Raw genomic sequence first — 26,701 nt, 5'->3', positions numbered from 1 at the left:
TAACTCGGCTGATAGTTGGGCCATTCTGCCTCCACCCACAGCTCAGCTGAGCCAGTTGCTCGGGAGGCCAATGAATTTGGAAAAGACTCAACAGGGCCAATTGTGGCACTTCGATCAATGCACTTTGGTGGACGTCACAACCCCATTGTTCCCCAACTGCAAGTGGCACCTCGCCCAGTTTACAAGAGAGGCAGCAAAGCCCGACATGCTCCACGCCGGTTGGATTGCTAAGCAGGTCTCCTGGATGAAGTCTCCTCGAAGCAAAGGTACTCCATCGGAGGATTTTCAAACCAAAGGGTTGGCAGATCCAGGGGGGGCTGCCCTACACATGATCCACGCCCAGAGTTCTTGCAAAAGAATCTTTATTGGCTCCAGTTATTGCATCCTCAAACACCTCTCCAAAGGCACGTCCCGAGTCTGCAAATTGTCCAGGTCGCTCGAGACACGAGCTGCGGCAGCGGGGGAGGCGCACGTGGTGCGGGCACAACTAGACGTACCGCACGGGGCCAAGGGGGGACCTCTTCGGACAGGCTTCCCATGCACTTTTCAAGAAAGTTGATTCTTTGGTACCACGGGCGAGACTTCCTTCGCTCCGGGAGACCTCTCACCCCTAGGGGACGTGCTCCAGACGAACCGTCGGCCGTGCGGTTCTTGTTGGCGCAGAGGGGGAAGGGAGTCCCTTCCAGTCGGGGCTGAGATCATCACTTTCCGAGATGCTGTTGGGACATAGCGGCGCTCCAATGAACAAATCGCACCAATTAGAAATAATAGCCCTCGCGTGCACGTAAAGAGGTCCTTTGCAGTCTGTGTAATGAGTATACGACGGGAAGGAGAAAATCTGTCCTCGCAGTTAAAAGGCCCGCCGGCGATTCTCCAATTTGTGACCGCACACCCCGGGGCAAAACATTTGTTTCTCTTCACCACATTACCATCCATTGCTTTCACTAGAGTATGGCCACAATTCCCAATATTGTACGGAACAAAGACCAAGAACATGCTTGGAATGTTCTCGACCAAGTGGACCAATAAAACTTTTTAAGGACTTATGTTGCGTCAAGCACCAAATCTTTGTTTAATGCGCCCCATCTCGATTGCCATAACCACGAGCACATTTCAAAGCAATGGTTTTGGTGCTTGGTACTTGCTGTCGGATTCGGAACTGCATCTTCGGAGGCAGTCGGTTTGGCACTTCTGGACTGCAGCCGCCTCTCGATGCCGTCATACTCTGTTTTACCTTAAGACAAACCACAGAGGAGCCTACGAGCCATCAAAGCCAGTCCAATGGCGCTCGAGTGACCTTCGAGGGGGGCACTGTGGCACGTGGGCATGTAGAAATACAGTACGTTCAAAGCATCGGATTAAGTGGGAGGACTCGTAGCGTCCGCTGCAGTAAGGTGAAACGGGGTCTAGCGAGGGCTAAGAAATTAAAGCGCCCACTGCTCCTATCTTCTTGCACTCTCGCAAGCGTGTGGTAATGGCTACACACTCAACTTCTCCAAGAGCTGCGCCGTCGTTCAGTTGGTCCTCACTGCCACGCCCACCGGCTGTGATCGCCACAGTGAGGACCCAAATTTCCTCAGGGGGCAAAGAGAAATGATCATTGCTTGCTAACGTAAGTTTTGGAAGGCTAACTGATGGTAACGAGATCGAGGATCAATGCCGCAGGCAAGCAAATATATCCGTAGAACACCGTTGGAAAACAATTGGCCGAATGTTTGGTCATTTTGCAAAACGCGTTAAAATGTAGTAGGTTTATAGGGTGGGTGTTGCCTAGGGCAGTATGATTGTTAGTCTTTCAGTGCATGGGGTGGGTGGTGCTCTTTAATCCAGGTGGTGCCTAGGGTAGGGGCTTGTTTAGAAACAGATTACATCGCACCATTGTCTCTTTGTGACACTGCACGCACTTCCCTTCAGCACCACCCGTATACAAAGCCTTTAAGCTGAATTTTCTAAATCGGCAAGAGGAGAAACGCGCTTTCCTGCTCTTTCCACTCCTCATTCTGCATGCTCCTTCTACACTACCCGTTTTTGCTCCTCTCTTTGGCCTTTCCATCCCTCTCCGCATGGTTTCTTACACCACCTGCTTCTGCTCCTCCTGTTCCTGCGTGCTGGGTCCATAGCTCAGCGAGTGGTGCACTTGGCTTCCACGCCGGTGACTGGGGTTCGACCCCTGGCAACGTTTGCTATTTGTTTCAAGATCATTTAGTGATAACGGATTAACCGCCCTGCAAAATTCGTGCTTACGCGGCTCCTGAGGTTGGTTTACCCTATGAAGTTACTGTTTAAATAAATGCTGTATGGTGATGCAGTAACCTAGAATCGAGGCTCCAGTGTTGCTCTAAAAAAAGTGCTGGATTTACAGCCTGCGGAGCTCGAAGGAGTGGCAGTCGCTGGCCCCTGACCGGGTTCGTACGAGGTGCCCCCGCTGGATGCCGGAGCAGCCACCAACACCTCGGCAGAGCTGCGGGCATTGCGACACACTGGGGAACGTGCCACGACACTGGCCTGTTGCCGAGGCATGTGCCGCAGAGTCTACCTCAAAGCCGACGTACGCACTGCACCGAAGAATCGATGCATCGCTAACCAGGTGCAGGCACCCTAACAGTATTGCTACACCCTTATTTCGTGCAATTAGACTGGGTGCAGCCGGAAAGCTGCCTTTCTCTAGTGCAGGTTTTAAAGAATGCTCGGTGGGGTGGACAAGCGTAGGCTTTAAAAGGGAGACCACAAAGGAGAGAAAAAAAAAAAAGCTGCTTTTACATTGGCAAACAAATCACGGACAGAATCAGTCGGTCTGCAACTTGTGACCAAACATTTTAGAAGGCCAAGATAGGGCCCTTATTGCTGCACTCTGAGACTTCATAAAGTTGCATTACCGACGGCGCGCTTGGACGCTCCTGCATGTGGGGCAATTGCGACTGCGCTGCAGATCACCTGACCGACCCTTCGGCACCGCTGCGGAGGTGCGAGGGCATATTTGATGCGGCCTCCGCATCCGAGAACGGGACCGAAGTGCCCCCCTCTACACGACCCCATCTTGGCGTTGCATGCCACCCCAACGGGCGCCCCCCCAAGAACAGACGAGTGCCCCGGTCTAAGACACCATTCCTTCCAAACCGAGCGAGACGTATGCCTCGTCGAAAACAGCTCCGTCTCAAGCAACGTCCCCCTCAAGAAAGTTAAGCATCCTTTTGCTGCCACAGTGTCGAAGCCACCTAGCGGGCCTGCCCAGAAGTCGGAATGCCACGTCGGTACCGTCCCAGAGCATGTCGCTGCTCCCTCCGCCCGGGGTCTGCCAGCACACGCCCCCTCCGCACGCCGGGAACCCCCACCGCCGGTCGTGCACCCCGAAGTTCGTCCCGACGGCGGGCAAGCACAAAATAAAAGAAATGTGGAGATCAAGTACCACTCCGCTAAAATTAAATAGCTGCCCAAGTTCCTCTTGTAAACGAAGAAAGGAGCTCTCATTAGAGCCGGACATCCGCCTTGGGTGCCGTGAGGGATGCCGCGTGGCTCCGAGAGAAAGTCCAACCTCGTGGGCCGTACGCCCCGGCCACGAGCGGGAAGGACGGGAGAGCGGGCAGATGCAACGCCTTCCCGTATGATGCAGCCGGATCACACTCCCCAGGCAGTCACGGCCGGAGCCGGAGCCGTGCGTCGAGGTGTAGCCCTCCGTGGGAAACAAGGCCGGCCTCAGTGGTTCTTGGCGGCCTCCTTGGCTGCCACGATCAGCGGGTGCAGGCTGGTGAGCGGCCGAGCTTGCTTCAGGAACGGGTGCTGCGAGGCGAAACGCACGCAATCAGATGCCAATAAGCGCAGACTCGGTGGCTGGACAAGAGAAAGGATAACCACCACGCCCCCTGCGCGTGTTGCTTCGACGGTAAGGAAAGTTTTCAACTGTTGTTACCGTTGCATCACCAAGAAAAAAAGTACTAGCTCGAGCAAGAGCTGTTTTTCGCTAGAAATATGTTCGGTAAGTACTTGTGGCAGCAACTGCCTCCCTATATTAAAGGCGCCACGACGCGACTCTTAAATCGAAGGAATTCCAAGTGTATTAGTTTTATTTTGAGTGTCGCATCACGTACGAGAGAAAATGTGCTGTATTCCATCAAAAGGTAGCAGAACCTCGTTGAGGGGTTTTTCCTGGCTGTGATGTTCACCAACGCCATCCAATTCCCATGGGGACTTGTATGAATTTTCTGTCAGTTGTGCTTGATTTCCTGGCACTTACATCCCAACGAGACGCGTTGGGTCACTTGGCTGTGACTGACCGTCCTTTTGTTAGCTCTGTTCCCTATCTTTTCTATTATTCGCCGAGCCGTGCTTTTTGCTCGGGCGTGCAACCTCTTGGACTATGCTCCAAAGGTACCGAGGCCGATGCAATGGGCCATTTATTTTTCCGTGCCCTTCTCCGACAAGCTTTGTGTTACGTTCTGTTACGTTTTCAATAGTTACAATTTGTGTGGAGCGCAAAGCTTGCGATCTTGCACTGTGTGTGGCAAGCGCAGGTCTTGCTTCACTGTTTTGCGTCGGCAGGCGCGTCGAGCTTCACTGCCTTGCACCACTAGGAGCGGCAGCCAACACAGAAAGGGTTAGCTCCATGGGCTCAGAAATTTCGCTCACTCTTATAGATCCTTTTCATGGCAAACGCCATCAGACAGCGTTTTTAACATCCCAGCGAACTTCCGGTTCATAAAAAGAATGAGCAAAGCCCGCCTTAACACTGCCGCTTGAAATGTCGATGAAATGTTTACCCACAAATTCTCCGGGAGAACGCCAAGAAAACCAAGAAGCACGAGATCTGTTATAATTCTTGGAATATTCTAGTAAACCGACTCGTTTGCCCCGAGACGTCGTACGGCCGAATAACCTCGTTAACCCTTCCGCGTAGCATTTAAGCTTTCTAGTACTAGTGACATAAGCAGCTCGACAGGCTTGCAAAGATGGTCCGACCAGAGGTCATTCGGGACGTAAACGGCAGTTCGTGTTCGTAAACAGTTAAAGGGCCCATAGCCCTGGGGCAGTGAACAGGAGGCGCCTCCATCTGGCTGTTAGTTGGCACCACTGGTGGCCAAACTGAGCAACTTTTGGAAGGGGAAACCACCAAATGATTGGGCACGAGCGCCATTTCGGGGTTTGGCAGCGTACTCGGAGATTCGAGCTCGAGATCGTGTCCAACGACTGTGGCCGTGAGCCACTTCAGAGTTGCGAAAATTCCGCAAAAGATGAAGTTACCTGTCAAACCAAACTGTATTGCCCGGTCGGTATAGGTCGACTTCCTTCGGTCCTCAATTTAAGAAATATAGACCATCATTCGAGTAACAAGCTAGTTCTCTACAGCCGCCACGGAAGCTCAAGAGAAGTACTTCGACGTCTTTGGTGGCGCTGCCGCCGGCATGTTACAGCGCAGACACCTGGCACAGGCAAACACGGACTTGTTTGTAAACAGCAAGGTGGTCTACGGGTGCGCAAAAGCATCGTTGGTTTGTACATTTTCCCGGTACCCTATCGACGAAGCTCTACCACGGTGCAACGGAGCTACATTATTAGAAAGTGCTCGTCACACGGCAATCGCTATAGGATCACGTTTTGCGATGCACGTCGGGGTACATCGTAGTGATTGAGCAAGAAGTATCACCCAAATCAAAACTGGCTTCCCAACCTCGCTGTCTGAAGCTTATAACGACAATGAGAAAACCCGAAATATTCAATCCTTGTATCTGGACTCGTGGATTGTACTGTAGTAACAAATGCAATAAAAATATTCTGTTATTGGTAAGACTTTACAATAGATAAATGTTTCGGCGGTTCCTCCTGCGCCTCTATCCCGGTAAATGTTTATCTATTTGCAATGTGCGTACTGGTAGGCTTGCCCGTAACGCATTTCGAGGCGGAAAAAGTAACAAAATCGAAGTACGTCTTTTCCGACGTGAGGAGCTTCCCGACGCAAATATAACATACTTGCACCTTCTGTGCCGTGCGTCACGCTAGAGGACTGTGTGCGAGAGAATCTGCCGTAGAACGGACACTCACGGATGGCGGCGAACCCCTTTTAAACGATCGACTCCACGCAACAGATGCAGGATTGGGACGGACCTTGAGCAGCTCGGAGGCGGAGTACCTCCGGTCGACGTCCACCTCGAGGCAGCGGTCGAGCATGTCCCGAAAAGGGGCCGTGAGCTTGTCCCGGTCCTTGATCTCGGGCTTGCCGTTGGTGGCAATCAGGTACAGGGCCCGCAGGGGGTTCTCGTTGAGGTAGGGGGGCTCGCCTTCGATCATCTCGATGGCCATCACCCCGAGGGACCAGACGTCCACCTTAGGGCCGTACTGCTTGCGGGTCACCACCTCGGGGGCCATCCAGTATGGGGTGCCCACCATCGTCGTACGCTTGCTCTGCTCCGGCGAGATCTGGGCGCAGAAGCCGAAGTCCGTCAGCTTCACGCTGCCGTCCATGCCCAGGAGGATGTTGTCGCTCTTGATGTCTCGGTGGATCACATGGTTGCAGTGCAGGAACTCCAGGGCCTGCAGCACCTGGGGGACGAGCGTGGTTCAGGACCCCGTTCCCCCTGGGGACGGCCGAGTTCCTTACCTCCCGGCAGACGGCAGCGATCTGGCCCTCGTCCATGCAGGTCTCCGTCACCACGTCCGTCAGGGACCCTCCGGCCAGGTACTCCATCACCACCTGCGGCGGGGTGGCCATTTGGGTTGCATTCCAGAGACGCCACCTCGTATTCCAAGGTGGACAAAAAGTCTCGAGCCAAGTTTGCGCACGGCTGCTCTTAGGGAGCCAGACATAATTGGAGCAAAAGTCCGTACATCGTCAAGGGAGAACACTGGTCTTGGGGCTTTCTTCCCTAATTTCTGACCAAACCTAATGAAACAGCATAAGCTTGTTCAGATTTCTGTGCTAATTTCAAATAACTAATATTTTTTTTTATTCGCAATTAGGATAATTATAATTAATGCAGCTTTATTTCCAAAAACAATGGTGAAAAAACATTTTTTAAAACTCATGTTTTACCATATGGTCAGACCCTACAAATTGTGAAGATTACAATATGGGAAGTATTTTTTAGACTGAACCATTATTAGCGACTTTAAATCCCATTGAAATTCAATGTGTGGCTATTGAGCAATAAAATTGCTCGCAAGCCATGCACCTATATTAAAACATCTGCTTCCAACATTGTATGCTACCTATATGTTTCTAAGAAAGTTACAGTTATGTCTGCTCTAGATACCGAAAATTTGTCCGAAATCTGTTTTGCTCAGATAGGTATTATAAAGTGATAATATGGCTCAAAGATAAGAAACTTGGCAAATCAAAAGAAAAATAGCTGTAAATTTCAAAATTGGAAAAAAACAAGTTTATAATTTTTTATGGATTTTTTGGTTCCAAAGATTCATGTTACGGTGCCTGAAATGTGCCTTCGACTGATGTGTTCAGCATTCCATCCTGACATCCAAAGTGGTCCCCAAGTACCACAACTGATGTGTTTAGCATTCCACCCTGACATCCAAAGTGGTCCCCAAGTAACACAAAAGCTGGCGTATCATGCTGCTGGGAGCAGAAATGGAGGAAGCGCTTTAAAGGATAGTCGGAGAGCGAGGGCATGCAAAGCGGTCACCCACCCAGAGCTCCTCCCCGACCAGGTAGGAGTCAAGGTAGTTGACTACGTTGGGGTGCTTGTTCTCGCGCATCACCAGGATCTCGTTGATGATGAGCTCCTTCTTGGGCTGCTGGCACAGGTTCATCTGCTTGATGGCCACCTCGGTGCCCGTCGAGGTCTCAATGGCCGTGTACACCGTGCCCGAGGCCCCCTGACCGATCTTTTCCATCTTGGTGTACTTGCGGTTGGGGTCCCCCACTGACACGATGCTGCGCAGCTTCTCCATTATCTCCTCGTCCGTCATCTTCTTCTTGCGGGCCCGCGCCACCGCCCCCGTCGTGGCCCCGCCGCCGCTGTTGTTGTTGGCAATGTCCCGGGCGTCGTAGCCTCCGTTCTTGTTGTCCTCCTCGATCGGCCGGGTGTACTGCGGGGCGGAGCTTGTTAAGAGGACCGCAAGAGGGGAAGAGGGGAAAGGGGCCACTCACGATGGACTTGGTCTTGTCCGGCCGGGTGGCGATGGGAGGCGGCGGTCCGGGCTCTTCCTCGTCCTCCTCGGGAGAAGAGGGCGGCTCTGGGTGAGACTGTCAAAAAGACCCACCCCGCTCAGTCGGCTCCAGCAACCGTGCCATACGGTTCTCTATTGTTACGGCGACCGCCAAGGTGAGAATGGCGTCTCGTTCCTACACCTCCGGCCTTGCCCCTTCGGCTACGCGTGCATGCACGAGGAGACAAGTTATCCGCGCTAGGAAGCACCTCCCTACCCTTCTCGTCTCGCGAGAGACTATGGCAGTCTGTAGGCCTAACAAGGATGCTGGGGGTGCTGCCTCCAATGCGCTTCCCCGGCTAACCGTGGCAGAACTGCCCTTCTAAGCACTTTGCCGGTCTGATACGTCCGTGGATCAGAAACCGCCAAAGAGGCCGGCGGAAGCCGAGCACCGACCTGGGTGGCTCGGACTCAAAAAAGTGTCGAGCGCCTGACGCGACGCAGCTTTTGAAATCTTCATTTCAATGGCAACGTCCCGAAGAAGAGCCCAAGGAGCACAGCGGCACGCGGTCGCGAGTGCGACAGACGGTCGCATGTTCTGGCGATGTTCCACGAGGAAGCGCGACCAGCGAATGACTGCTGGGTACGACGGCTCGCGGGATGCGGAAGGCAAAGCACGGGAGAGTGCACGCACCTTATAGATGATCTTCTCGGACACGTTTCTTCGGGGCTCGTGAGGTGGGAGGAACTTGGGGGCATTTTCGGGCTCAGATATGCTGTCCTCCTGAAACAGACATAGCAGGAACTGTCCAGCAGGCCTCCCCAGTGTTGGTCAGACGAATGGCACTGGTGAGTCCTGGCCCGGACGTTTTGAGGCCCCTCCGTTTCTTCCTTTCCATTCTTGGCAATCGAAACACGCGTTGCTAAATCTGATGTCAAAGACACCCTGGGTACCAATTCCAAAACCAATGCTGACACAGTGGCACCTGTGATTCTCAAATGCAAAGGGCTTAGTCCCGCCTTTCCCAGCGAACTCACTCGTGGTACTGGGAGCGGAAAGAGGGGACTAGGCGACAGAATTTCGGGAAGCGGGGTGCAAGCAGACTTCAGGAAAAATGCCTGTCGCTTCCCCACAGAACCTCTTCATGCACAAAGGTTTCTTCTACCTTCTGGGACCCCACAAAAAAGCGAGTGACCGACACGCCGTTCAGGAGCGGCAGAGCGTCCATTCGGCTCGTCCACTCAATGCGCTGCAATGCACCCTATTTGTCGGCATCTTTCAAACTTGAAATATTCGGCGGACCACCCTTCGGAACACACCCCCTCCGTAACTGCATGTTCGTCCTTGCGGTTGACATAGGTCCAGCTGAATCCGAGATTTATTCAATTTAGGGAGCAAAGCTTATATAATAAAACTAGATGTAAGAAACAATGTCTCTTATATTCCATTTGTATCCACCTAGACTCCGAATCTTCAGCCACAGCAACAGCCAAACCAAAAAATACCGAGCGTGCAACCGTGTGGCAAAAGGGGGCCACTCCTGCCAATGTTTGAGCCCACCAAGCCGACCGAAGGACTTCTTCGTGCTGGTTAGGTACTTCGAGAAGCCGGAGCCAAGCGGAGAAGCGTGGAAACGACGGCGCATTGGCCTTTCCAAGGAACTGCATTAACCGGTTTATTAACAGACTTGCCGTAATCTCATGCAGAGGTGTAACAAGATAGTTAATTTTTTTAGGAAAATTATGAAAGAAGGAACACTTTCAGGAAAATGATAAAAGAAGGAACAATATGAAAGGCTGAGTTCACCTACCAAAAAAAATGACAAAGTACAATGTTCTGCCTAGGAATGGTTACTCGCAACAAGTATGAGAGCATGACGGAACACAGAGAAGGATAGACGGAGTACGAGGACAAAAGCAGCTTTTGCTGAGCCTAGCATACGCCCCGATATTAAAACGGGACAGACAAGAAATACTTTTTCTCCTTGAGCAGCCACTGTAGCTTTGATTCTGGCAAAATGAAGGCGATAAAATGTAAGCCAATTTTATTCTATTTTCTCTTCACCTTGTTTTCCGTTATAACAAATGCCACACCGACCCGCAACGCTATTCAACGAGTTTGCGAAGAACAGGGCTTAGCAGGAAGTTTGTCCGTACGAAAAGTAGTGTTTCTCTTTCTCTGACCCGAGAGAGCCGACATTTTTCTACTTCCAGGTGATAAATGCAGCACCTACAGGCACCGTTGCAGTAAATTGTACCGCGCTCAAATCTAGGCAGTAGTTCCGAAGGGCATAGTCAGGTCCACGCCCAAGTTCTCGGAAAGTATGGGTAACCTCCTCGGCGCGACTACGACCGCTCGCGGGCTCCCGGCGCTGTTGTCCCGCTCCGACATGAGGAAGCGAGGTCGTGGCAGCACAGCCTACTACTCACGGAGGTCGAGGATCCGATCACCGTCGTTGCAACAGCATACTTGTCTCCCAAAAAGCTCGGCGGAGAGGGATCTGCAAGAGACACGAGCGTCAGCCAGCCCGGGGAAGGTCGGAGGGCGTCTGGGGGGCTAGCCAAGCGGGAAGAGCACCGGCCCAAAGAGCGCCTTTCAGCTAAAGCCGGTTCTTACCGTTTGCGGAATGTATCGAGAAACCACCGATGAAACTGCTCCAAATAATTTATCCATGAATCGGGAGAACAAAAAAATCTGAGTGCATTCACGCTATCGCGTGTCGCGGCGACAGGAGCTCGGCACGTGTGTAGTTCACGGTTCATTATCATTGTGGCTTCGTTGGCGTTTCTGCGCGTCCTCCCGAGCATTATTTGGAGGATTTTGGTGCCATTCTCGCTTCCGCTCTCCATTCCATTTCCCTGCCCGATCCGTACTCCACCTCCAATGAGCTTCTTCGGCGTGCCGTAAGAAGTTGCGTTTCTCAAACACCCTACACACTTTCTAAGGTCTAGCCATATGGCGTGCAGGTCAGTCTTCTCGGACGGTCGAGCGCACGCGCAACAAGGCGTTGGCCACGGCCATTGTCCGAGTGAGCGGAGTGTCTCTTTCAGACGCCTCCAGCACGCGTTGCTTTCGACGCCTGCTCTGCCTGCATGCTCGAAACACCGGGAGCCTTCACTGAGGATGACCACACAACTCCCCAGGGATGTTGTCTCTAACGGCCGTTGGTGTAAAATAAATGCGATGGTTCAGCACCTACAACCTCTTCACCCCCAATACCTTGGCAAGCGCCGCGGGAGTGGATGGGAACGTGGGCGCCGGATCTAGGGTTGCCACCTGCCCGGTTTTCGGCCGGCACGGCCAACTTGTTGGGAGAGGAGGCTGATTGAAAGTCTTTATCTAAAACAGGCTGTCATTTGCCAGATTTTTCAACCATCCAAGCACAAGCACACTTAGTGACAGAATTGAAGCCTTTTCATAGTAAGCACTGCACTCTTTTCTCTATGAATATCAAAGACTTATATTATTCGCTAGAACCTAAGCATTACTTGAACGCGTAGGTCAGTTTCTTGAAAACAATCTTGTTAGATTCCAGTCACATTCTGGGATAGGGGTAGCCAACTTCCTTAGGATTCTTAAACTATATTTAAAAGCAACTGTGGTTCAACACAATAATCAAGATTTCATTCAGAAACGTGGAATATGCATAGGTTTGGCAGTTGCTCCAATTTTGTCAGAGATTTATTTAAGTTATCTAGATCTAAAGCTCCATGATATCGTCCGGAACCGTTCTCCTAGCGACGCTCTTGTAAGGCAGTATGTCGACGACCTTTTGATCTGCAGTACCAATTCTAATTTAGTGGCATCACTTGAAAAGGCTGCTCTTAACAGTTCTCCAGAATTAAAGTTTTCTGTAGATAGACCAGAGGGGGGTAACTTACAATTTTTAGATCTACAGCTGAAACATCCATCCAATTTGTGCTCAGAATACGGCAAGCCAAATGCAAAACCTCCCCTTCCATTTCACAGTTGTCACTCAAAACATGTAAAGGCTGGCATAGTACGCAATTTGGTCAACAGTGCTCTGAAAAAATCATGTTCCCACTTTATCGAGTCTGCTCTCAAGCGCTTGTTTGACCGTTTTAAAGCCGCTGGGTACCTTCAAGATTACGTGTTCAATCAGTTGTTGTTCCTCATCTCCCTCAAGAAAAAGTTTTAAAGTGTTCTTCAACCCACAAAGCGTGTAGTTCTTCCGTTTTTTCACCAGATTTCGCATAATCTTAAATCTATTGGTAATAAGTATGGTATTAGCACGGTTTTCAGCAATGATTACAGACTGAATCGTTTGACTTTGTTTGCTTCCGTCAGAGCAGGCTGCACTAAAAAACACAAGGAAAAAGAGGTCAGTTGCGTGTCGGGATCCCGTTTGATTGCGGATTATGCTATATAGGACAGACCAAGTGCTGTATAAACGATCGTCTCACTGAACACAAACGTTGTGTCAAAAACAAAGATCCTTATTCGGAAGTATCAAAACATGTAGTTGAATGCAATAATTGTCTACCTAACTGGGACTCAACAACAGTCATCTTATCAGAAAAGGATGATCGGAAGCGTTTGATAAAAGGATCTATAACAATCGTGAATCATGGGAATGCGGTAAATAAGCCATCCCTCACAATAGATAAAGAACAAAGAAAATTCCTACAAATTTGATGTCCCCACGTCTTGTCAATTGTTGTGTTGAGGCCTTTGTCCGATTTTAAGTCTTTTCACTTTATTGTTTCCTGGTCGTTTGTTCGTTGCGTCCTTCCTGCTATAATGTTGGGGTTTCTTGGGGACTAATGCACTTTGGTCCTTCTACTTTGCTTTTGTATAAACGACTTCCTGTTATAGTGTTAAGGTTTCTTGGGGACTAATGCACTTTAGTCCTTCGATTTTGCTTTTGTTTTTGTATAAACAATCTCATTACTTCTCAGTTCTATTGTAATGCTTGTTTTTTTTTTTTTGTTGTACTGCTTGTGGCACGGGTTTTCCCAATTCTCCCTCTTTTTCTTTCGTCTCTTTTGTTTTGCGTAGGTCTCTCCCTCTCTTTCCTTCGTCTCTTTTGATTTGTGTGGGACTTGACGCCTATATAAGCACCCTTCGTTGTCAAATAAAATTCAGCTGTGTTTGAGACTTTGTGTTTGTCTGTCCCTTTTTGTCCCAGTCCCGGGGTTTTTGTCAAAATGTTTTTTTTTGTTTGTTTGTTTTTTTCGGGGGAAAGGGGGGAGGTTTTTTTAGTATATTTTACGCCGTCAACGCAAAAACTAGCATAAAAAGTGCTTGTCGTTTTTTTTTACATGAAGTACACAATAATTTGTTGACTCCAGCGTAGAGAAAGCACGTGAGCGAGCTTGTTTGAGAAACGACTGCATCGTTCAAAATCTTTAAACGGGTGCAACAGCAAGCAGGCACACGAGGGGGAAATGGGAAAAAGCAGAAAGCTGGCGCCTGCGGAAGTGCAGGAAACACGCGACTACTCTACAGGACTGCCCCGTCCTCCCGATAGCGATCTGTGCTTTTGGGGGGGAGTGAATGGTTTTTGATACTTTTAACAATTGTTGGCATCCTGACAGACATGCGTCATGTATCGCCTGTCCTGGGAGGTGGCCGGCCAAGGCGTGTCCACTTTCTTTCCCACTTTCCGCTTGTATTTTTTTTAGTCACGTACGTTCACATGGTGTTACAAAAATGTATTTGCTTCAATGCAGTAAAACTCGTTGTTTTATTTAATCTGGAACTTTTTTGCAGTCTTTGCCCAAACATGAGGATATGCTGAAACATGCGCTGACTGTCTCCAGGAAAGGCTGACATCTGTAGTGAAATCGTAGTGTGCGTGTATCTCAAAGTAAAAGGAGCAGTGCACAATACAAACAACCTGCTGGGTGCTAACTCATCCCTGCTGCACAAAATGAGTAGAGATGTGGGATGTACTATTTTTGGCACCTTACTTTAGACTAAATGATACGTATCAATGCATGTAATTCAGTTAACGCATTCGAGTGCTTATGCATGCTATCGTATCATTATACCTATGTTAATCAATATCACTTTTGAAGCTCTTGTCAAAATAAATTTAATTTGTATATTAAATATTGTCAATGCTGCGTGTCCCCGCCCCCTCTCCCCCCCGACATGGCCAGATTTTTCTTTGAGGAAAGGTGGCAACCCTAACCGGTCGCGATAATGCTGCACGATGCGAGGATGCGCGATCGGAGAGGATTGGGCAATCCGAGAAACTAAACTTATATTTCCACTGTTGCACCTCCGCTCTCTTATATAGTACTATGTCGATTTGCCAACGATTTGACGAGCCAGAATCGCACCCCCGTAGACTAACCGAGAAAATACAACGAATGGCAGGAGATGCGCAGTTGTTCAGTTCCTCAATCACACTGGGTTACTCAATGCCAAGATCGCTCTCCGAGCACAATGGAGATGGGTAGGAACGGCCCCGGCAAGGGCGGGCACGGCAAGACACGGGGACATGCAGGACAGCCCAAGAAGGTGCTACGTACGTGAGATCTGCCACAGCTCTACTAGCTCGGCTGCAGTCAGAGGGAAAGGAGGACAGACTGTTAGACCCCGCCACCAGGGAACGCCACTCACCCGCACTCACCCCAGAGAGCATGCCCAATGCAGCTGACTTTACTCACACAAATCACAGCCAAACACCTCATTTCTCTCATTTCACGCTCCTCCACTTTTCCCCCGCTCAATGTGAGTGCTGGCTACCTCAAACATTGGCAACCCACTGTGAAAAGACTCTTAGTGCACAGGCGAGCTGGAGGTGGCTAATCACGTCGGTTAACACCCAAGACTGCGGTGCAGAAAAAGAAAAAAACTTTTAGTCTAAGAAACTGACACAGAAGGGAACGAAAGAGGCGGACTTTTTCATTTGAAGCGGCGTTAATATTTGGGAAGCTTTACCCGCGTTGGGGTACAAAGAGCAGCAGTCGCCGTGTTCCCGAGGTCACCCAGATATAATTCCTGAAACCCTCTCCCGTCGTCCTCGGTGATAAGGGCATTGTATTGTGGGTTTGACTGCATAGTCTCTCAAAAGTTATCTGTTTTTGATAATGCTTTCAAAAAGAGACTTTTGCGTAGAAGCTGGTTGACAATGATGGTACTGTGGGTTTGACCGTTTGGTCTCTCGTAAATGTGTGCATTCTTTGTATTTGAAGTGCTTTCAACGAAGATCTCTGCGTAGAAGGTGCTTGAGAATGGCTCTGTCGGTATATATACGATTCTCGAGAAATAAACCAGTTAGTTAAGTCTGAGACATCCCTTTCTGTGATTGTTCCTCCGACTAAAAGTTCTTTTTCCTTTTCTGCATCAGTCTCAGACATGATCAGCAACTCACCATTCTTGCAAACATCAGTTGCCAAACATTTGTAGTTTTCAAAAGTAAAATTATATGCGACACACTCGCCAAGCTGCCTGCCACTTGGCAGGGGACAATACCCCAACCTAGTGCTGTCCCCCAAGAAAAGCACTGACAGAAAGCTAGCCCAGTGCGCCACCACCCAATCGTCTGCAGATGCCTTCAACTCGCCCAAACTTCTACATTACTCAGCCTCAAGAAGTTCGGAGCAGAGAGCAAAGGCCTCGACACACCGGATGGATCGATGTTAACGGTTGTACTCTTTAAAACAGGCAATAGCTTGCCCCACATATACTAAAAAGAATTTTAAGGTATTTTTGTAACTATTACTAGGCTGTAGGAATGATTACCAGGAAGTTTTGGGGGATCAGACAAAAAGACTGAACCATCCGTTCTATCGGCAAGGAGGTCGCCGATTCGGTCGCTCCTTGTCGGCGTCACGACGGACCCACTGGGGTACAGGGTTGAGACTCGCAAGAAAGAGTCCCAATTGTTGTTTGGGTACCCACCTAGGGTGCGGTTGATGGTCATGTACTTGGAGCGCCCCTTGTCCTTGGTGGAGGCGTCGTACCAGTTGAGCACGTCCAGCACTGCCTGCGGGTTCTTCTTCTGCTCCAGCTTGGTGATGTTCGAGTTCTGGAGCAGCCGGGCCCAGGACTCCGGCATACCCTGCACAGAGGCCATGGCTCGCGCAGCTGCCCCCCAAGAGGAGGCTGCGCCTCACCGTGAACTCTCCCGTGACGGCGTCGAAGCCCACATGCACCGTGTGCTCGAAGTTGGTGGGCGGGGAGATGACGGGCTTCTCCTGCTCCCGGCGCTCTTTCTTGGCGGCCCCTGCAGTGGAGGGGGCGGGTGAGCGGACGGAGGGGGTGGGGGAGTGTGCCGAGTCTCAGGGCTCACCCTTGGAAGGCTTGAGCTTCCCCTTCTTGCGGTCGTCCCCGTCGGGCTCCTTGGGCAGCGGACGCATGTCCACGGGCACCGCCGAGGGGGCCGGAGGGGGGCCGCCCCCGCGCACGCTGTGGGAGACGCTTCGTGACCCTCTTGCTCGCACGCCCCACGTTGCCACGGCGCTTGGAATGCGCCTCTGACCAGTGCATCGAGCGCGTCTAAAGTGGCAACGAATGACCTCACAAACGCCACAGAGTGCGACAGAACGGGCGTCTGCCACATGCAGCACCACAACCGTGATGCTTCCACGACATTCTCTGGTGGAAATCGAGGAACCACTTTTTTGGATACGGTAGACACAACGATCGGGGATGCATTCCAGACACCGTGGCAAGGAGAGGAACCGAGGCATTCCAACGAAGTGGGTGCCGTGGTGGCTGAGGGAAGGCTCTCACCTGGCACTGGTGAGCCTGACAGGCGGTGCGGGGGGTTTGTCGTCCATGCCTGCTCCACTCATGGGCCGGGCTGCGCACCGCCTGCGGGGGACATTGCTCACGGACATGCCCATCTCCCCACAAAACTGGGAACCAATCCTCGGGTGCCATATGAATGGCCACAATAGTCGTGCTAGCACCGGAGCGGCTCCTTGTATCGAATGTTAAGCGCGAGAGTAAATGTTTTTTGTAAACGAAAAAGGTGTAGAGGCTCATTCACCCCTACTACTTCCGGTAATTAATGTGCAATTGAAAATTAGGCTTTCGACTCCCTGAGTTACACGGCGACTCGACGAATTTGCTCGTTTCGGGGGACTGATTTCTTTGCCATCTCGATGAGATATCTGTTTGTCGCAGTTCGGTCAAACGTTGCGTTGTGGTGTGCTCAAACAGATTTAGGCCAATAAATTTAAATGTGTGACCATGCAACAACCATTAGAGCAAATGTTAAAAGAATGTTGCAAATTCTAACTTTTCCCAAGCAAACATTAGTAGAATGTTCGGCAATCTTTAGAGAATGTGCAAACGCGAATGTTCGGTGAACACCCTGAATGCATTTGGAACAGTAAGGCAACATTCGCGCAATGTTGGGTGCTACCTGGGTGGAACTTTCCATCCGTTCACTGTCAGTATCCTGCATTTCTTATCTTTTCGATGGCTTTTGTGAACGTGCAGTGTCCCAAACTGCAGGCTGTCACGGTCACTCTATCTGCCGCCGTTACTTGAGGGGCAACTGTCTAAATTTAATTCAGGAACATTTTTAACGATAGAGAGCTTTCCCGATCGCCACAGCTGCAATTCCTGGGCGGGCTAAGCATCCGACCCGGAGGGCAAGGAGCCACCCTAGGATGTTTCTGCAACGAGGCAGTCGCGAGGCGCACTCGAAACAACGGCTCTGCCCCTGGCCAGGACGGAGACGACAGCGCTCACGGCCAGGCTGTCCGATCTCTTTGGGCGACGAGACCGGCCGTGCGGAATCAGTCCAGGGCCACTTTCGCAACCCAGGGTGCGGCTCCGTGCACTGATAACGCCTAGGCAGGACACGCACCGCGGGCCGCCACACCGAGGTTGCGTCCGCGACTAGGTGGACGCACGGGATGCGCCTCCGCGAAAGATCGGCCACCTGACCGCTGGGCATTCTCGGTGCGATCGGGCCGTTGGACCGCGTGCGCTAAGGGCAGCCTCGGTGATCGCCGTGATCGCACCAGCCGTACGGGCAGACGGCGTCGGACAAGACGTCTGACGAAGCCTCGCTGGTCGACTCCGGCGCGGGACGCGCGCCCCGACGCGCTGCTGTCCGCCCGATCGTCGAGTCGGCCCCAACACGACTGGCCAGCTAGCTTCGGAACAGGCGTTCCTCGCAGGCAGGAAGCGGCCTCACCTTTCTTTCCCTACGAAGAGCGCACAGTAGACACGGAGGACATATCACCGCTACCATAACCACGGGACCCCCAAGCCAGCCCAAGCAGCCGCGGCGACTGACGCCTTTTTAATCTGTGACGTCACACATGTCTCCGACCAGCCGACTGCACCAACTGACTCATCCAGACACATCTACTGCGAACCCACAACATTGCACTCGGGCAGTAGCGCTTATTTACCACCAAGTTAAAATACTTAGACGTAGAAACCGTAAATACGGCTTGCTTTCCGCTATGCGTAAAATTTCCCGGACGGCCGCAGGCGGGCAGTCGACTGAAATTCACAGATGGCGCCAGTAGTGCAGAAACGGTGAAACGTGAAACGGTGAACCAAACATCTGTGGCTGTCTGTGGTCTATGTCACTGTGCCGCACCATAGCCTCTGGCCGTGCTATCTGTCAACTAAACTGACAATTAATTAGGCAACTTGGCGATTAGCGCGGTGCACGAGCCGGTGGGCGGTTGTCGTGGTGCGTCGTCGACCGGTTCAGGACGCTTGGCAGCCGGTCGGGAGGACCTTCCCGGAGAGACGACTGAGCGCCTCCTCAGATGGGCGACTTGAGCGAGCGCACGGCGAGCGGCAGCCTCCGTAGGAGCGGGGACACGCGGTGAGCGGGCCTTCGTTCGACTGTCGGCATGGCGGGCGGCGTGGCCACGCACTGGAGAAACCGGGTGCTCAAGTCGCTGCAAGAGCGCAACTGCGTCGAGTCCAAGCAGTTCGAGGACATCATCCAGTTCAGTGAGTGGCCGCATCGCGTGGCCCCCCGTGCCTCGACCCGAGCCCCCCTTCCCTCGCAGGCAGTCAGCTCTTCGAGCGCGTGGACGCGCTGAGGGCCGACAATGTCCAGCTCACGGTGCAGAAGGAGCGTCTCCAGCAGGAGAACCTCCAGCTCCAGATGAACTCGGAGACCAGGTCTGTCCCTGGGCCACTTGTGCGCTTGACGCGGGCGTGATCTGTGCATCCTTTTGTATGCGGAGCGCAAGTTCGTCTGCTTCTTTTGCAGGGGTTGTGGTGACGTCAGAACGCCGAGCTCCGATTGGCTCTGATTGAGGGATAGTGGGTAGACCTCAAAGCAAGCTGCCTTGAGGTCTACCCACTATCCTTCATTCAGAACCAATCAGAGCTCGGCGTTCTGACGTCACCATAACCCCTGCAAAAGAAGCAGACGAACTTGCGCTCCGCATAGGGTTATTGTAGGTTTTAATCCACTCGGCGGCGGGCCAGCAGGCACACCTTAGGATGTCCTGCACACTGACGAGTGGATACTACAAAATAACTATTATTTGCTCTACCTTGTGCTCTCATACTTCCCCTGCGAGACAGTGGTGCCTGCAGCCTGATTCTAGGTGGTGCCACGCATCTAACTTGAGGACCTTGTCCTGGCAGTGTGTCTACGTGACTCAGAGTGTAGATTCTTGCGGGAGTTGAACAGTCCTCAACGAAATGAAGGAGACCAGCGGAGCGCTTGTCCTCGCTAGAGTGGCTAAGCTCTGCTTGAGGAGCGTATGCAATTACTGTAGCTCAGAGTAACCATATGGCTCCGCCTTTTAATTGAATCGCCAGAGTAACCGTAATGCTCGAGGCCACATGGTCCCCTGGGGGGCTATGTTCGACAAATGTTTCGTTTCTCCTAAAAAGAAACGGAAGTGACCGAAGTGACAATATCGCGTCTGATTGGTTAGAAACTTTGTCATTTGAACCTCTAGTCAATCAGACGCGACATCGTCAGTTCCATCACTTCAGTTTCTTTTTAGGAGAAAGGAAACATTTGTCAAACACAGCCCCCCTGGTCTCTTTCGTTGAGCACTGTTTGTAAAAATCAAACAATCGTATACGTCCTCGGGTGTTCGAGAATGTCCATTTGGGCATATCTTTTTGCGTGAGAGTGTCCGCGCAAGCTCTCTGAAAATAATAAATAGTTTCAGAAGGTAGTCCAATTGATAAGCAACATAAAAATGTGCAGAGCGTGCATGCTGACGAAGTAGCAAAGGGTCTTCCATTAGTGGCTGAAATCGAGCAGAAACAAAAGCATATCAGGAACGCATTTGGGCATAAACTAATTTGTGAACTGTGCAAATAGTGGACAAATTAGCATGCCATCGTGTGAAAGCCCCTCTTTGTATGCGCAATGAGGATTGTGTTGCGTGGAAACTTGCCGAAAACAGTTACTGCAACTCAACCAAAGCCTTTGCTTGAATAGGAGGGCTCATAATATCCGGCAGCTCACGACCATCCCCAAACTGGGGGGTTCTCAAACCGGGTTTCTGGGAAGGTTCCCCAGAGTACCTCCGAGGGTTTCCTGAGCTCCCAACTTTCGTACACCGTTGTGGCCCCCAAGTAAAATGTTTTCCGAGTGGGTAACTCCGCCGATTTTTTTAGAGTCTTCAATTTGGCTGAATATTGGCAAACTGCATCAATATCTCTTTTTCAGCTGCTAGCCAAAAATACTTTATAAAAATGAAACATTTCTGTGGAGTTATTGAATTTTCAAATTATGCCAGCCATGTAAGTTTTGGGAGGCAGCTCTCTACTAGCAACATTGAAAATCCCTACTTTTTTCCTATCAGTGTGCGTCAGTGGCGGGAAGGCAGACAAGTAAACTGCGAAGTGGCTTTCCGGGTCACCAGTGATCGAGATGTTTTTTTTTGCAGCTTCAAGGTTGAAAGATTTTCTGCAATCTGTAACAATTGTGCTCCGTGGTAGATTGCACAAACAGAGCCGGGAAAAGCTTCTTTGTCTTCTACCCTTGTTTTCGGAAAAAAAGAAAAAAAAAGTGTTCTTTATTAGTGGTAGGCGAGCCATGTCAAGATGCTTTTGTTTAAGCCTGAGCCGTGTACCAAAAGAACTAGTGTCACATGAAACATCGTTGCCTCTGCTGGGAATACTTTATAGCCGCATGCTGATGAGTTCAGTATTTTTCTGCATTGGGAAAAGCTTCAAGATAGGCAACTGCAGACTCAAGCCGGCGTGGTATCACTACGACCTCCATCCAAAGAGAAGCACTAATAAAATTGGGGAAAATAGTGCATATTCTAGCAGTAGTAGAGATTTGACACAGTCACATCTGTTGTTTACAATGGCTTTTAGGTAAATTTTTAAAATTTAATTTATAGTAGGGTGGTTTAACCAATCCGCTTGGGAGAACAGAAGCCATTACAGCCATCTCAAAGCTACTCTCGGCGTTCCAATCAGACAGCCTGTCGAAAGCAAGAAGTTTGTCTAAAAGAAGTTAAAGTCTGAGTTTAGACGTGACTTTCGATACACTGCTCTTGGTGTCTGGTATTAGGGAGTTTTTGGAAACAGTGGTTGAACTCCGATAGGCGATAGAGGCCTGGTACGTTTGTCAAATGGTTGGCATGCAATCTCGGAGAAGAGTTGGTGAAAACGTCTATTTTATTGTATTGCAGAGAAATAATATATAGGAATGAAATATGAGAAAGCTTTGAATGTTGTTGACGGAAGGCATGTTAATTTATCGCTAGTAAAGGCTGTGCAAAACCAAACATCCTTTACCACCCTCGTGAATGAGAGGTTGAATTCATTGCATTCTACTTCAACGGTGAACAAAAATTATATGTATAAGTATGAATTTTCCTTCGGTTAACTTTTTGTCGCCTTATTTTAAATTTTCTGTTTTATGATGCATTCCTTTACTTTACGGACTATTGCATCTCCAAGCAACTATTCTTTGCTTGAAAATGTATAGTGTATTTTATACGTCTGTCATTGCATTGCACCTTGATGATGTTTGGCTTGGTGGCTGCAGAGTTTTTTTTAATATTAGCACAATCTTCATGAACAGTAACTTCTTGCCACCTGGCGTACACGTGTGGAGTTCATTCCATTCTATACACTATTTCAATGTTTATGAGAGGCCCGTACAGGCACTTGCATTTGACTATAACCAACTAAGACAAGTCCGGTTTTTAAGATTGGTTATAACCAATTCTGCAGCAGAGCGTCTGGTCATAAGCCGTTGCAAGAGGCTTAAAAACTGGTCTTGTCTCAGTCGGTCATATTCGGTTGCAAGTGCGTGAACCAAGGTGTCGAACCGGAACCAAATTGAATTCAAACCGGAGTCAAACCATTATTTTTAGCCGAATCAGAACTGAAATGAACCAAAACTTTTTGCCGCCATCTTGGAACTGAACTGGGAAAAAATATAACGGTGACCGGTTAAAAATGATTCGCAGTATTTTTTTTTCTTCTTTTTTGTTAGTGTCACAAAATGAATATTTGGGAATAAAAAAAAATGGCAGCTCTATTTCTACATATTTCTACAAATCTTCTCGCGGCATTTTTCTCCTAGACAGGCAATCTGATTTTGAAGCTAATTGAAATAGCTATGTGTTCCTGATACATACATAACTTCTCAAACAAATGGAAGTCTGTTATTGCCTTTTTTATGTGATGAACATAAATTTTATGCGTCTGTGGGCTGGACAACAAAAAGTACACAGGTGCGCACGGCGGAACTATGACGATTATGAACGCAAACCATCGGAAAGCGACCAGTTAAGTAACTGCCATTTTGAGTTGAGCATAAATTACTACTTCGTTCGATTAACAAAAAAAAAAATTATGAATTAGCGAGGGTGTTGTTTTTTTGCAAATTTAATTGACCAGCAACTTGTCAAAAATAAACCGCAACGGCCAGGGTATGCAAGTTTATCCTGTCTAAGAAAGTGTCCGCTTAGGTACGCGCTATTTAGACCTCTGAAAAGAAAAAAAAAAAAGATTTTTTTAGACAGTCTGATTGGGACACGCATGTCAAAAAATAAATTTTACGCAAAGAAAAACATTTTTTCAGAGCAATATTGACGGCGAGAGATTTATTTGAAATTCTGCGCGCGAAGTTCATGACGTCGCGGGTCATTCCGGAATGACCATCTCGGTCGTGAAGATGAAGCCGATCCACCTCTCCTCCTCACTCCCGAAATGCTGAGAGAGAAAACAAGTGGGAAAGGAAATGACTGTTGACTTAATCGCGTCTTGCGCCGTCAATATTGCTCTAAAATATTTGTTTGTTTTTTTTCGCGTGAAATGAATTTTTTGACGTGTGTGTCCCGACCAGACTGATAAAAAAAACTTTTTATTTTTTTTTATTTTCAGGGGTTTTTTAAGGCCAGATTTGATTTGAGTACGAAGACGTGTATATATTAGTGTAAACAATTTTGATTGCGCCTTTTTGCATGATTCTTTGCTTGCATCACGGTGCTGAAGGTAAATAATGCTGATTACGAAAACAAGCGTTGTGACTACCACTCAGTGTTTCTGTAAAAGGTAGACTGAAAGGGCTTGTCCGAAAACTTTCGTGATATTTTGAAAATTGCATTGCTTTTAGCTATGTTGTGTCGTCATCATATATATGTGAAACGTATTTCATAAACCATAGTTTACGACATAAATGGCAACGAGGTGCCCTTTCCATGATTTTATGCTCTGTAGATAAATCCTTAGTTCAAGGGCACAACTGCGATTTAACTTTTAATACTGCGACGCAAAGTCACACCAATCGCGTGTATTTTAGGCGACCTACCACAATTTGCGACAACCTTTTGATTCGGGTACAATACATGTGACTCTGGTAAACAGAGGAATGTTGAGTCGTATAAACATGACATTGTGTATGTTAACCAAGGTTTTCTTCTGCTGGTGTGTCGAAATTAAAGACGGAATTTCATAGTTTTGGTGCCTGAAAATGAAAGTGGATTGTACGAATGACAGAAGAAACTGCAGAGTTAATCATTTCACGGCAGAAATAGTGCCTATTGCCAGAACAGTGCGGAAAATATATTCTCAATATAAAGGCTCAAATCGGTTAGAAGCAGTTTGAACCATTATTTTTGCTCCCCGGAACTGAACCGAAAGCGGTGAACCCAAAGCCAAACTGAACCGATAAAAATTTTGGTTCGACACTCTGGTGTGGACGGGCCTTCACAGTCCACGTCTGTCCGGTGATGGCCCAGCACCCGCAAGTTCATCGCTTTGGGAAGCGGGCATAGCACGCGCCATGTGTACCAACGCTGAAAATGGCACCAGCCAGAAGTGCTTTTCTGGAATAGTGTATAGGCAGTTAGTAAATCACTCAAGCAGTAAGCATATGCATGCTACAAATGTAGTAACTTTGTTACACGTGTTGGCATCTGCAACGGTAACTTTTCTAAAGCAATTTTAAAACAAATGGCACATGCATTCAGGTAAGATTGTGTGCAGCACTCACATTTCAAGAATTTTTATTTATTTTACAAAAGAAAACCTGCGGCACCGTAACTTCGGCATTATAGCAGGTACAGCCCATGGATTAAAGAACTAAGCACAGAACACTTGAATATACAGCCTTGGTTGTCAAGAAAGAGAATACATAAACGCTAAAATCGTGGTGCTTATTAAGTAATTTGTCAAAAAATGTATTGCAAGACTCCTTGAGCTTTCTTTGCCAGCGTAACTGCTTGCTTGTGATAGAAGGAGAGCGGATTGACGCCAGCGAATTCACAAAACTAGTGAGCCGCAGCTTGAGCATACCAGGTTGCCCAAAACCATTTTCTCAAAATCACAATTGCTTTTCTTTTTCTTTTTTCATAGTTTAGCTCATAGGTCCAAGTCATACTTTGTAGGAAATAGAGATTATTAATAACTTCAGATGTCACGAACGCCCCTGTTTGCTCGCTGTTAGATGCGAGCAAGGAAGGCGTATCTGATCGCCGGCCGCACACCTTGCTTCCCGCCAGTGACGTCAGGTTTGAAGTGCAGGAAAAACTAGGGAGAACGAAACCCCATATAAGCGGGTCTCGTAGCTACTCCCCGCAGAAAGGAGGAGGGTGTCCCTCTTTCTCGTAGGAGGAATGAGGGAGGGCCCTTTCTGGCTGTTCGTCAGCCTTTAAGGATTATATAGCGAATCTGAGCTACCCTTTGATACATAGCAATAAGCCAAACACTTGCTAGTGCATTATTGTATACGAGGAGTGTATTACATCAACACCGAGACCGGGAGGGGCTTCCACCATGCTGTCAGCTTGGGGATGTGAAGGGAGTCTAGCGGACCCTGAGCGGGGGCGTGTTTTCAGCCTGGGTAAGCCCCGAGCTGCCCTGGAGACGAAGCTGTTCCAGCTGCAGGAGGAGATGACCGAGCTGCTCAGGCGCAAGTCCCAGGTGGGTGCCCCTCCTCTTCTCAGTCCCGGCATTGGCTCGCTCCGCCTAGATCCAGTATTGTGCGGAAATGAGGGTTCCATGGAGTCGGAGTTGCGTTTTCAAATTTCCTCGAGCGAAATTGGGTCGACTTTTGGGAGAAGCCTCGGGGACGTCTGTGCTGGGAGCGCGTGGGTCCTGCGTCCTCTGGCGGCGGGCGTCGACAGTGATCTATGTGTGCATGCGTGCGGCTGCTGCTCTCCTCCAGGCTTTGTTTTGTAGCACTTTTAGCAGGTTGAGTTGGGGGGAGGAGGGCTTCTCGAAAAAGTTGCTTAATGTGCATGGAAATATTGCTTCTCCACACGGTATTCTATACGCGGAAGGCTTCTATGACTTCACACATGCCTGACAGCAATTGTGAAAGTTTGCTTATGCTCATCTTTGCTGCAAGCACCCTGACGAAGCAGTCACGCCGTGGGATAAGAGGACCAAAGGGGGGCTTGCTCAGACCGCAAGTGATGGGAGAGCAGCATCGGGGGAGCTGCGCGCTAGTTTTGGGGGCTTTTTCTTAAAGGCGGTAGCCATATATGGGTAGTTAGCACTGCGAATCGAAGAGTGTGATCGTCGTCGTAGCCGAATAGCTAAACTTGATGCTAAATTTTAACAGAGAAATTTAATTGGAGGGTAATTGCCATGCGACTCCCTGACAAAAGCATGTGGTATGGGTGCCAATTTAGCAGACTCGTGTCCCACTGAATTTGGCAGATTGTTTTCACATAACACAGTGACGTTGAGCGACACTGTGGAGTCGCTTGTCATGTGACACCGCCACATTGTGTGGTATCGTGATGTCATGAGGCACGATGACACTGCAGTGCCACTTAGCACCCCGCATGCAGTGTCTAAATTGGGCTGAATGCGGTTGCCGAGTGTCTGACGGGGCACCGTGTCTCGCAGCACTCCCAGCAACTCATTGACCTCAAGAACAGCCTGGAGGATCGGGATCGCCAGCTGCACCTCAAGGACGCCAGGTGAGGGAGTCCCGAACGACACCGTGTGCGGTGCGCTGGAGGAATGTCCCCGGAGGCAACGGTCTTACCTCTGCAGACCCGAAAGGCGGTGGCGATGTTGCAAAGTAATTTACGGGAAACCATCGATGAGCAAAGTCGGCGGAGACAAGACACTCCCCCTCCGTCTGCCACCCGAAGCCCACGCAAAAAGGACGGGAAGCGAGGTACCGACCCCGGCAGCGTCCGATGGAGTCCACGGAGCGCCGCGGTGGCGACGGCTTTCCGGGTTCAACGAGAT

The 26,701-nt window shown here is 49.6% G+C and overlaps 2 protein-coding genes across 4 annotated transcripts in view; one reads left to right on the top strand and one right to left on the bottom strand.

The window, feature by feature from the left end:
* Positions 1-345: 345 nt before the first annotated feature.
* LOC8023852 (serine/threonine-protein kinase PAK 2) lies at positions 346-18,313 on the bottom strand. Of its 2 annotated transcripts, XM_029995142.4 has the most exons (13): positions 18,225-18,313; positions 16,805-16,885; positions 16,362-16,477; positions 16,186-16,295; positions 15,971-16,130; positions 14,596-14,625; positions 10,525-10,595; positions 8,789-8,878; positions 8,096-8,191; positions 7,633-8,034; positions 6,590-6,682; positions 6,097-6,531; positions 346-3,777 (listed from the first exon to the last, which is right to left on the bottom strand). In XM_029995142.4, exons 2-13 carry the CDS (start codon positions 16,864-16,866, stop codon positions 3,694-3,696), a joined length of 1,749 nt encoding a protein of 582 aa, XP_029851002.1. In that variant the 5' UTR covers positions 16,867-16,885; positions 18,225-18,313; the 3' UTR covers positions 346-3,693. The 2 variants fall into 2 exon arrangements, with proteins under 2 accessions (XP_029851002.1, XP_029851003.1); XM_029995143.4 differs by lacking the exon at positions 14,596-14,625.
* Positions 18,314-18,480: 167 nt separating this feature from the next.
* LOC8023853 (autophagy-related protein 16-1) overlaps positions 18,481-26,701 on the top strand; it is a 28,477-nt gene continuing 20,256 nt past the window's right edge. The window contains exons 1-4 of one of the 2 annotated variants that reach the window (XM_029995139.4): positions 18,481-19,003; positions 19,063-19,177; positions 25,333-25,417; positions 26,351-26,424. In XM_029995139.4, coding sequence (XP_029850999.1) covers positions 18,901-19,003; positions 19,063-19,177; positions 25,333-25,417; positions 26,351-26,424 — 377 coding nt within the window. In that variant the 5' untranslated portion in view covers positions 18,481-18,900. The remainder of the gene's footprint in view (positions 19,004-19,062; positions 19,178-25,332; positions 25,418-26,350; positions 26,425-26,701) is intronic. The other variant, XM_029995138.3, reaches the window with a different exon arrangement.

The sequence above is a fragment of the Ixodes scapularis genome, unplaced genomic scaffold (genome assembly GCF_016920785.2).
Source record: "Ixodes scapularis isolate PalLabHiFi unplaced genomic scaffold, ASM1692078v2 PGA_scaffold5__190_contigs__length_132052651, whole genome shotgun sequence".
NCBI lineage: Eukaryota > Metazoa > Arthropoda > Arachnida > Ixodida > Ixodidae > Ixodes > Ixodes scapularis.
The sequence above is the reverse complement of the archived record's forward strand: the minus strand, read 5'-3'. Positions and strand labels throughout refer to the sequence as shown.

What these genes read in the sequence shown, in the direction of transcription:
- LOC8023852 (XM_029995142.4), bottom strand. Translation starts at nt 16,866, where the DNA reads ATGAGTGGAGCAGGCATGGACGACAAACCCCCCGCACCGCCTGTCAGG. An exon ending in GAAGCTCAAGCCTTCCAAGG is followed by an intron (nt 16,296 to 16,361) that starts GTGAGCCCTGAG and finishes CCTCCACTGCAG; the next exon opens with GGGCCGCCAAGAAAGAGCGC. An exon ending in TGGTCGGGGAGGAGCTCTGG is followed by an intron (nt 6,683 to 7,632) that starts GTGGGTGACCGC and finishes ACCCCGCCGCAG; the next exon opens with GTGGTGATGGAGTACCTGGC.